Below are 12,453 nucleotides of genomic sequence, written 5' to 3'. Positions count from 1 at the left end.
TGAGAGAGCTGATGAAAGACAGAGGAACCCTGCTTTATTGATCCTATTGATTCAACCCTTACCTTTAAAGAATACACCCCCCTCCCCCTTACTCTCACCAACCTCTTTACTCTCGCCCCTCCTCCTCCCCTCCTCAAACCGGTAAACCCCTTTTGAATAATATAATTGCGTATTTGATCCTGTACTGTACTGTAACCTCGACCAGAGTAAAAAAAAAAAGCCTGACTGAATCACTCAAGCGTGCGCTTTCTCCATTGACGGCAGACTTTGTGTGTGTGGGTGGGCAATTTGATTGCTTCCTTTTTACACATACATGTGTCTGCACTTAAAAAAAAAAAAAAAAACCTTGTCTGGGGTGAACTGCTGCTGAGCTGCTTTTCATTGAGCTACAGTAAGCAAGAAAACAGGGTAGAGAGAGATAGATACAGAGAGAGAGAGAGAGAGAGAGAGAGAGAGAGAGAGAGAGAGAGAGAGAGAGAGAGAGTACAATTTAAATCTATTTACACTATTTTAAATATGATTTCATTATTTCAATGTTTGTTGCCCTATTTTAAACACATATTTACTGTTTGTTTTTAGGTGTGTATGTATTTCAGACATGCACCTCGTTATGTAAATGTGACAACAGTTAGAGTCTGAATTGAATGATTTGACATTATTTATACACAAAGAAAATAAAATCCGTTGAATAAACTGATCTGTGAATGAAACAATTTGAAGTTGCTGAGGAGATTATTCTTATGTCAGATCAGTTGATAGAAATGATATTTTCACTTTGCTGTGCAGGAAAAAGAGGCGAGAAAACCCCCCCTGAACAAACATCAGACCAGACCATAATACTTTTTTGATACCTTACTTCAATATTGATACAATACTGATACAATATTGTCTGAATACAAGCAGCAGGACAAGAACTTTGTCTAAATATGGAAATGAATCTGACCAAATATTCAATACCAACTTTCAGGACTTGACAGTTTTGGTTTACGTGGTGTAATAGATACATGTCAGTTACCACCAAAAAGCATTGATGTTCAGTATGCAGCCATATGTTACACATAATCATTATTTCAACAGCATTTCAGTCATTATATTTCAATGTGAAGCAGGTCCAAAATACACCCTGGAAAATCAGTCATTAAAATACTATTGAAACAATATTCATATGTAAATGTGTATATATGTATATGTATAAAAATCATTTGTTTATCAATCAAATTAAGCCCAGTTTGAACCCAGATGCCTAGATGTGTTTTGACCTAAAAACCACCAAATCATTTTTATTATATTTAAAAAACATTATTATTATTATTAAAACATTATTTTGTAAGAATGCTGGTTTTACCATTCAGCTCTTGTTTTAACATTGCTGTTGTCTGCATTTGCCTTTGCTTATAGTTTTATTATCTTAATTTATTTTTATTTTGTTTTATTTCATTATTACCCTCATCATTTTATTATTATGAAGCTGAAGAAAAGGCTTTCCTCATGTCATCATAATTGAAGGAACACATTTGACAAGTTAGTGTCGAAACAGCTTGAATTTCACAGGAAAAGCGTACCTAATGGAGTGTTTAGGCACTTTGGTAACAGTGGTAGTAAAGCTCACTGTGGAGGCAGAAGAAAGCTGCAGTTTTACATGTATTGTGGCTTTCAGTATTAGTTTTCAGAATGGTGCTCAGAGGCACTTCAGCAGGACAGATGCCACCAACGTTTCAGTTTGATGTTTTTTGTCCTTGTTTAAATAAAAGTTGAACTGAACATAACAGCCGTCTGTCTGTCATGTTAAACAGCTCGTTCACAGTTACTTAAGAAATATTCGGCTTTCAGAGAAAAAAGAAGTTGACATTTTAGCGGAACATGGAATCAACACTGCACACAGAAACAGAACAATGGGGAAGCCGTTAATAACAGTTATTAACACGTCAGTTGGATCTAAACACACTTCAGCTGTCAGCCCGTCAGCTAAAACACAGTCTCACACAGACCATCCAGTAAATAGTCAGGTCCAGAGTCCAAGATTTGTCTCCAGTTTAGATGTTAAATAAACAAAAGCAAAACTGACACATTTTTTGGCTCATGTATCATCTACTACAAACATGAGTTGGACAGTTAGACCTGAAATCCTGTAATAATAAATACAAACCAGTGCTCTGAAATAAAATTGCGAACAACATGAGATGAAAAAGAAAATAGTAAAATCATAAATCGATAATAAATAAATAAAATCTATTTATTAGGTTTAATGAGGAGGTTCAAATAAATGGTGTAACATGTAGACCAGGTGCATCATAAAGCAGGTTTTATATGTGATTTTAAAAGATGGGGCTGATTCTGGTGCTGTTATTATTATTAGACTAGTATTATTTCAGTTTTGTTACAATTTCTTGTAATTTTATGTGTCATGTTTGATGTGTTTCGATTTCGAAGTTAAGATGATTCAAAACAGACTTGTCTTGCTCTCTCTCTCTCTCTCTATCTCTCTCTCTGTGTGTGTCTCAGTGTTCTCCATATTCACAGATCAATAGTGCCACCTCTCAGTGACAAACTGTAACTACAACCACAGGCGTGATCCCTGACACTCCACAAAATTTCACAAATTTACCCAGAGAACAAAAGAACCACTTCCTACATTATAAACAAAAGGGACATTTACCCTTGAAAGGGTTCATATTAAAGTGGCTAGTTGCTTGGAAAAAAAAACACAAGAAAATTTTAAAGCAGGTCATGTATACACACTGTATTCTGAAGCTCCTTAAATTCAGGCCAAGAAGTCGTAGTTAACTTGACTCTCTCTCTTTATGGCCAGCAGATGTTTGTATATTTCTTACTTTTCCACCCCCACAGTGTTTTTTTATCAGATCTAGCTTTAAAAATTCATATTGTGCACACAAGCGGTCATCAAGCCCTCAGAACTTTATTTAAATTCTAGTGGAGATCCCAATATTTTCAAGTATATAACATAACATGTAACACTTGATTTTGAAATGTGTGTAAAAATGATGCGCAAATCCATTTGATGGAATAGTAATAGCCATGGAGTCACTCAGTGTAATATAAACTATCAGACTCAAAGACTCCCCAACCAGCTCTCATGAGACAAAGAGCAGCAGCGAAACAAAAAGCTGCTATCTTACATTTGCATCTGTCGTCAGGTCGCTTAGCACTGATAAGAAGCTGAGAGGAGACAGGAGAAGGGATTTCACTGTGTGTATGTGTGTGTGTGTGTGTGTGTGTGTGTGTGTGTGTGTGTGTGTGTGTGTGTGTGTGTGTGTGTTTACAGCGAGTTTCCCCTTACATAATAGTTTTGTTACTGAATTGAGTCCTTAACCTGATTCGTATTGATCAGCCGGGCTCTGACTCGTGCATACTTAATTCAGGGAGGTAATCAAATCAAACGCACCCAGACCTCCTCCTCCTCCCCCTCGACTGACTGAGATACAACAGCAGACACATTAGAGGGGCTGTTATTCTTATTGTTATTGTCGTTGTGTGGGTTTGTGTGTGTGTGTGTGTGTTCAATTTTTTTTTTCAAGCTCAGAATCATCAAAGTGTCCGAGAAAGCATGAATAACTCAGCATTTTGGATAGACTTCATACATCACATGTTCTATAGACCTACTGTAGTACTAAATAAATAAAGGGATGAAATACTGTTGATTATTTTATCTACTTTGTTAAACAATTTAAAGTAATAAATTGTATAATAATAGCCATGTTTGAAATCAAGTTTGAAAGATGTGATGTTTGAATTAATTTAAATGCAACTCGCGTAACAGCGTAATCCTAAACTACGCTGTAGAAGAGGCCGTTTTCCACTGTCATGTTGACTTGTCACAGTAGGAAAAGCTCAGGTATAAATAATAAAATGAATGATGGCTGAATTCCATTTAGCGGCTTCATTTTCAGGGTCCTGGTATTACACATGCTGGCTCACTGTCACTCATGATTTACTGGGACACTTGAATTGAGCAGAGCCATTGTTAATGTGATTAGTAACACCTGTGCTTTTCATACTATGACAAGTTAAAATGTCAGTTGTAAAAAAGACTTATGGACGTTGCTTGTGGAGTACTAACATGGCCTGGTGTGGTTATACTCCGTAAATTTTAAAATTCTGACATCTTATTACAGATTTATTAATTTAATTTTTCCCACGTTTGACTGGCAGTTTGAATTTAGAATAAGAAGTGACAGCCGTGTGGGCTATTTTATAGGCATAGTGCAGGGTGCAAAGGAAGAAAATTGTAAAACGGTTAATAATAGTATATTTAAGAAAGATTCCAAGGTCAGTTGGAATTCTTTGTTAAATTACTTGTTTTTGCCAAAGGCATCAAAAAGCGCCACAATGATGGCCTCACTAATTAAAAAAAGAAGTAAAAAATCAACTATAATGCAACTACAGTGTAATAATCCCTCACCATGTTTTACTAAAACCACAGTTGAAACATCACAGTGAGGCCACAAATTTGACTCATGTACGATTGTGTCTTCTGAAGCATCAAACATCTAAAAAGTGAGAAGAGAGAAATACAATAAGAAATACAGCATACTGTAGTACTGTACTACAGTATACTATATACTGTACTGTACTGTAGAGACAGACTGAGAAACACACAGGTGTACACAAACATATATGCTGCCAAACACACCGACAGACACGTTTTAGATGTTATTACACTGAAAGGGATTTTCTGTGATTAGAGACAGGATACGGATGTTATTGGTTGGAGATAGATGAACAGTGAGGGAACGGATTATTTGAGATCACAGAGCTTCTCTTCCTCATCCTGTCGAGCTCAAGACGAAGAAGAAGAAGGAGCTTGATAGATCAAGACTGAAATATTAGATTGTGATATAGCTGACACACCTGTCCTGTCAGAGCCTGGAATGAAAATACAGACAGCAGAGGTGAAGCATCCGTCAGCGTGAAGGTTAAAGCCTAACTGATGAACCCATAGAGTTCTGGGCTCAAGACAGGCGTTGGCCTTGAATCAAATTTACTATTTGCATTTTCTAAAAATCTTTTGAAGTCAGTCTTCTTGGTTCGGTTTCTTTTCACACAGAAAAAAATTCAAGTGATCCAAAATGCATCACTAAAAGTCATATGAGGAAGTTCACTAGAGGAAACACAGGAAGAAGGTCCTGTCTGCCCAAATATCAAGCAGGCAACTTTGTTTATAGTCCAGGTTGGACCTTGATTAATGTTCCAGCTAGCTGCTAGCAACTGCTGATTCCGCTCATCCCCACCCTAGCATGCAAAGCACACTCGGTTACGGGCAGCAGTGGTGGACTCAGGCTGTCTCAGGAGCAGGGGTGAAAGAATATAAAGGGCACCTGATACATTCAATAGGCCCCCACTTCACAGTGTTTTCTCCCATACAGTGCACCCTATAGGGCACCTTTTTTCATTGAAAGGGCACCCAATTCTGCACAGTATGTTAGACTTAGGGGAACACTAAATTGCGCTTTTTCCATTTTTTTTTTCTTCACTGGAAGGGCACCAAGAACCTACAGCTCACCCCATTACACAGCATCATAGGACACCGCATTACAACCTCTTCATTTAAAGGGCATATCATGTTCTTTACACGGCACTATCACATTTTCTTCCACTGAAAGGGCACCGTGAGGGCACTTAATTCCAGATTGTCACATATAAAGGCCCTTTATGGGGCATTTCATCCTGATTTACCCATAACTAGATAATTATTACAGAACTTTGGCATGTTTTCTCCTTTGTGTGGGCAACATAGAGGGCACTGCAGTATTTTTTTGGCCTTGGGTGCACCAGGGGGGCAGTTGCCCAACTTAACTGCTCCACCACATCCACCAAGAATATAACTGGGTTGTTTTGGTCAGCACCCAATTATAAGTGCTGTATCTCACTGCCTAAACCAAACAAGAAAATGCACCATTTGTTTGTTTGATCCAAACCAAGGAGGTTTGGGGTGAAAGCACACCGAGTTACTAAATGTTCATCATTAAGCTTCACTCTGCATCTCAAAATTTCACAATGTTTTTCACTTCTCATATGATTCTTTTGAATTCTAATCTGTGAAATGCCTGAAGTGTATTGGTGGTTTAGTAATGGCACAATAGAAGACTCAGGAAGACAGCAGGTAAATAGATAGCAGATGTGCACAGGAGCATAAACTTCTGTCAACAAGACCTGTTTGTGTTTCATATGAGAGATGCTGCTGAATCCTCCTATATAACTGTTACTCAAATAATAATAATACAAACAACGCTAACACTTTTATTTTCTGTCTCCTCTTCCCTTCACCCCACCTCACCTCCTTTCCTTCTCTCTCATTTCTCTCTCATTGTCTTCTCTCCTCCGACTTTCTTGCCTCCCCTCCTCCTTGCAGCTTGCAAACGGAAGGAGCAGGACACGGCGAAGGAGCGAAACAGCACGCCGAAGAAGTCGCGGCTGGTCTTCACCGACCTGCAGCGGCGCACCCTGCTGGCTATCTTCAAGGAGAACAAGCGGCCGTCCAAGGAGATGCAGCTCACCATCTCGCAGCAGCTGGGCCTCGAACTCACCACCGTCAGCAACTTCTTCATGAACGCCCGCCGCCGGAGCCTGGACAAATGGACAGACGACGGAAGTAGCCCCGGCGCCCAATCTTCAGCGTCCAGCACTTGTACCAAAGCGTGATAATAGATGTCGAGGAGGGGGGAGGGGAGGGAAGCAACAGGGAAGGGTCGTCTTGGGGTGGGGGAGGGGCGATGGAGACATGGGGCGATTAACTCGGGGAGGGATGGAGGGGTTGAGGGCGCGGGTCGAGGTTTCGTCCGGTCGAAGCGAGGAGGAAAACCAAACTTTTTACATTTTTTGTTTGTTTGTCTGTTTTGCTTTTGTCGAGGGTGACAAACTGAGAGAGGGGCTGCTCACTGCGACGACTTGTTTGTAGCCAAACCGCCTTTTTCAAATCCATCATAAATCCATAAAGAAGCTGAAGGGTAAGCTCATCTTTAACACATACAAACCTCACTGGGGGAGAGGGACAAACTAAAGGAAAAACCTTTGAATCATAGACTTTCACTGCTGATGTCTCCTCTGGGACAATAAGCTGACACACTAGCCCAAATACCAAAGACTAGAAGACCATGTATGTTTTCTATTATGCAATATAAGCTAGGATCCAACCAACCAAATAACCAATGAAAGCTTTATGACTGCAGAATGTGCTAGAAGCTCTGGGATAAGTGGAAATTATTACCTTCAAATGGCCAAAGACGACAATAACACATCCGTTTGGGGCAGAGTTGAAGACTCTAATCTAGAAGTCAGGTTTTGGAGATTGCACTGCCAAATTTAGAAAGCTGTCATAGATGTGTTGGGATTTTGAAACAAATGGAGGTCAATTTGTGTGGCCAAGGGTCAGACTGTAGATTTTTTTTTTTTTTTGCTAAACCAAAGATGTTGGAGGGGACACAGAGAGATTTCTCAGTCAAGACAAAACCTGACAGTGATTGAACTTCAAAGTTCTTTTTGACCATGGAAACAAAATAATCTTAATACATTAAGGTCCACTTGTTAGCTTGGAAGGAGTCAGAAGTGTGCTAAGAGGTGTTAAGATTATTTTGTCAAACAAAGAATGATTTATTCATCTGACTCACCAGATTGAGGTTGCAATATTTTGCCCAAGAAACTGGTCATTTTATATATCTGCCAGTTAATAGCTGGGTGATTGACAAAAAACAGTCTAGCATCTGTGTTATTTTGGCCTTGCAGCCTCCATCTTCAAAGTCTGTTTTCCCCCTGAGATCAGAATTGAAGAGTTGGCTTCCAAAATGTTTTTATATCCATTTTAAAAGGGAAATACGTACCTGAAGTTCTCTGGAATATATATATGATCCAGGTTGTGGAAGGATAATAATTTTCTTAGACCATGACAAAACTTACTTTTGGACAAGACTCTCTCAAATTTTACCAAAGACAGAGAACATGTAATGATTCGACTCTTTAAATGGGGCAGTGAGGATTCTTAAAGTTAGGAAATGGCAAAATATGCAAGCACAAACACACACACCTACACACACATACACAAACATCCACCAAGGCACATGCAACTTTCCTCATAAGTTGAGCCGACATGTAGAATTACAAGCTTTCTCAGCATACTTAGCGTTGGGTTGAGTATTAGTGTATTATATATGAATATATACAATGTATGTGAGCACAATCTTGAAGCACATTTTCTTTGCAATAGAACCGGGGCTCTCTGCCAAGCCGAGTGGTCTTCACATCTTAGAAAACTCAGGATGCCATTTTTCTAAACAGTGGCTGAAATCCACTCTGCGTTTGTCGTCACACACTATAATGCATGAATGTACAAACACACATACAGACACACACTGTTGCCGCCAAGCAAATGCACTTGCTTAACATAAAACACACAAACACACACACACACAAAAGAGTCATTTCCCGAATGTTTCCCAGAATTTCCACCCTGACCGACCCATTGTCAGCTAAACCAATAAGCTCCAGTTTACCCTGGCTTCACCCACCCATCATTTGTGTTACCATGGTAATTCATCCATCAGGGCAGCGCTTTCCTTCTAGCATCTTGGCATTAGCACAATCTTTGTTCTCGAGTAGAACAAAGATGCTATTTACACCGCTGAAAACCGGTGGCATTTGTCGCATTTTAATGACAAGAGCTGTAACTGAAATTTTAATTGGACTCAGCCATATCTATGGTCCCAAAAGTGTAACTAAAGGTAGAATTGAAATTTGAGGCATCATTTTTAAAACAAAACTCATACATGCATCTTCTCTACAGCTACAGCTCTCTTTGAGAGACAAAACGCCAAATGCAGTCTGGATTTACACAAGACAAAAGGCTTTTTCTATGACCTCTCCATATTTAGATGGGTATAAAATCCTGAAATTCATTTCTTACACATGGAGAAAGTTTCTGTTCACATACAAATAAAATTAGTTTGGATAGAGAACAACCAAAGCATCCAGAGAAAATTAACAATCCTTCAAGAATTATAAAAAGATTCTGCATCGCCTTAATGGCACTCTCGTTTCCCATCATTTCAAACGGAAATGGAAAGAATTAAGCGTGTTTTTGATGCTCACATTACAGATCACTGAAAGTTAAATTCCATATTAAATCAAGAACGTGTTGTGCTTTAAGAGCTCTTGGGCTTTCAATAAATCAGCAGAAGCTACAAAACATGGTCACACACATATTAGTTTCTCGAACTCTTTCTGCCAAAGTTTTGTGAAATGAGTACAAAAAGCACATAACAGGAGGTAGTTTGACACTTAGTATGCTTCTAATGTATCATTCAACTACGTCTTAAGGCAAAAATCTTTATACTCTTTCCAAATGGCCACATTTGCCACATTATAGAGATTGATGAGATGTCCATCTCATCCCTCTCTAATCATGCAAATGGGGATAATGGTGCACACTTTCAGACAGTCTCTCCTCAAAGACATTCATGGCGTTGCATTCTCTTGTATGCATGGAAAGGGATGGAAGTAGATGTGTGAAAAACCAAAAAAAGTGCTCAAGATAGAAACATCAAAACCCTGTATACTTTCACACCTTTGCACACCTGGTCAATTGCTGCATTAAGTGGCCATGATTGTCTGATTCTCAGCTCCTTCTTATTCCTGTACTGGAAAGAGGATTTCATTTGAAGCATATGGCCCATTGGGAATAAGATGTTTTCATTTTTACATGACCACTATCTAGTTTTTAGCTAATATTAATCAATACCTAAATCTTCACCTTAACTAAAATATAATCTTTGAAGTTCAACAAAATCTTTTGTTGTCCACATTTGTGCTTATTTCACAAATTTTTGACCATATTGGTGATCACTGCTGAAGAGATTCTTGGTTGAAACTTGCTTAGAGACTTACAAACCAGATTTTACCTTTTGGTGTAAATCCAGCTGTAGAACTAAGATGCTTTTTGGACACCCCCAGCTGCCATCACAGAAACCCCCAAAAACAAACCACAAATGCACATACACAACAGCAAAACCAGTGAACCATCTGAACCCCACGGGGGACGAACTGTCTAGGCGGATCAGGGCCTTTGTAATAGTTAAAGAGGACAATCTAAAGACGATGCCTGGCAGGTCCGTCTCTTCTAGAGGGTCAGTGGGCTGGAAAACAAAAAGACAGGTCTTAACGCTGCAAACAAATGATTTTAATAAAGTCTTAAGTCGTATATTCAGACTTCAAACTGTGTCAATTTACACTATCAAGATAAGAAAATGCTCCTTGTTGACAGTGGAGAGATCAGCTGTAAGACGGAATTTGTTTGCAGCGTAGGAGAGTTGGATGCTTGGTGAAAAAGATGGGCAGCAGACAAACAGATGGACTGAGACAGAGACAGACAGATCTGACTCTGACTGTCTTTGTGTCCATACAAACTTCACTGAGCATCCACTGATACCAATTATCACAACACTCATTTTACTTTGATACCGTCACACTGTACAGCCTTTACACATGATGTAAATACTAATGCACCCAAAAACCTCAATGACCACCACCTCCTACTGTGTTTTAACAGCCTTCACCATCTGCAATCACCTCATCAATCATCTCTCGCTCAAGCTATCAAACCAAAAAAAGAAACAAAACCAAAGGAAAGGCGTCAGTCAGCAGCCCCTGCTCCTTAGAAACCCCAGGCTGAGTCCCAGCCTGGTTAGAGGCAAGCCAAAGGCTCTAAGAACGATTTAAAATAAAAAATGGACACTTGAGACTTTTTCTATTTATTGACAAATCGAAACCAAAGAAAACCTTTTTCTGCACCTAACTGTTCCAACAAACGGAAAAAAACTAACTGAAGATGGAAGAGAATTATTACCAAAAAAAAAAGAAAAAAAAGAGTGGTGGCGATGATGTCGCAGATGGAGGAGGACGACATCGAGGAGAAGGAGGATCGAAGAAGGAGGATAGATGAAAGGATGACATCATGGGAGTGGAGAAGTAGCTTTGTTCTGCCTGATGTTGCGTCAGGCCATCTTTAAGGGGAAGCAAGTTGGGTACTGAAAAGGGTAAAACCACATGGGAAGGAGGGAAGGAATGAACGGAGGACGCCGTCAACAATCTTCTTCCCTCCGACCCCCAAAAAGGCAGAACATTAATGTGTCTCTCACGGTTGAAGAGTGTCTTTAACGTGTGCCTATGCAGTTTTTCAAAGTAAAAAAATGGTTAAAAGAACAACAGAAACCTCATCAGCTAACAAACCAAAGATTCACCGTTAACTCCAGTAGCAGTTCTCCTCCCCTCGAAAAGGAAAATCTCGACTTTCGCTAATCAGCATGTATACACCTGTAGCATGATGAGCATCCATGCTGGGAGTGGTGTGCTGTGGGTTTTCAATATTTTCGACTAAATATTGTTCTACTACATCTTTGTATGAAAAGTTTCTGGGTTTGCATTTAGGCTAATCAAGCTTGTTTGTCATTTAACTTTCAAGCTAGCAGCATTTCCTTCATCCTTTTACCCTTATTAAAATCGACAAACTTAGCCAGGATGTTTTTTTCAGAATTGCTAGTATTCTGCTCGCAAGCTAGATAGCTAGCTAGTGAGTATCTAGCTTAATTTCCCACAGCAGACACTCATGTAAGTCTGTACAATATTTATCTTTCAAAGCTAAAATGTGTACATCTGTTTTTTTGAATGGGCATTCCTACAGCATGGCGTCAACACATGCAGCCATCATTGTAGTAAATCCTTCACACCCACAAACTTGACCAAGACCACACGTTACCACAACTTCTACTTCTCAAATAGAGAAAAAATTTATAGGAGTTTGTAAAACTCAAGAGTTCGTCAGATGGCTGCTGCTGCTGTTTGTGGGTTTTTTGTGCCACAAGTCATTACCTGCTCCACAGGGCACAGTCTACCTCCAACAATCTCCAGCAGTAGTAACAAAAGCTGCCAGACAACAGCACAGGGACGGTTTATCTTTCCCAGCTTCATATTCATACAGTTTGACTTATTCAAGCTGGAAGCAGGTCAAGATAAAAAACTTCAACAGTAGTTGTTGTCTGTTACTGAAATGCTTCCCTCTTCCATTTTTGCTTCCACTCAGTCTGGGGATTCAAACCGGCCACCTCTTCATGTAGAAGCTGACTGCTGTCTGGCATGCTTCCTACTGCGGAGAGAGTGACAATGTGATGCTATGTGAAACGTACAGTACATACCAAAGATTTTCTGCTGTACAAGCAGTAGCACACTGATACCTTTTCTTTTCTCCATACCCCTTGTATGGTCTGGAACAGATACTGAATCTGTGATCTAGATCAATCAATTTCTTTACATAAAGTCACTCATAGTGTTGTTGGCTCACTGCCTCTGAGTTTTTTACTTTTCTACCCAAATCCAGTAGTAGCCAGCTGAACCAGAGGGACCTGGGTAGGATTTAGACAATTTACCAAACCAAATACTACTGAAAAACAA

General features: G+C 39.5%; 1 protein-coding gene across 1 annotated transcript in view; it reads left to right on the top strand.

Moving 5' to 3' along the window:
• onecut2 (one cut homeobox 2) overlaps nucleotides 1-6,660 on the top strand; it is a 33,166-nt gene extending 26,506 nt beyond the window's left edge. The window contains exon 2 of the mRNA XM_067575014.1: nucleotides 6,371-6,660. Coding sequence (XP_067431115.1) covers nucleotides 6,371-6,660 — 290 coding nt within the window. The remainder of the gene's footprint in view (nucleotides 1-6,370) is intronic.
• The last annotated feature ends 5,793 nt before the right edge of the window (nucleotides 6,661-12,453 follow it).

This window comes from Thunnus thynnus, chromosome 19, assembly GCF_963924715.1.
Source record: "Thunnus thynnus chromosome 19, fThuThy2.1, whole genome shotgun sequence".
In the NCBI taxonomy this organism is placed as follows: Eukaryota; Metazoa; Chordata; class Actinopteri; order Scombriformes; family Scombridae; genus Thunnus; species Thunnus thynnus.
Note: the sequence above shows the minus strand (reverse complement) of the source record. Positions and strands in the feature narration are given on the sequence as shown.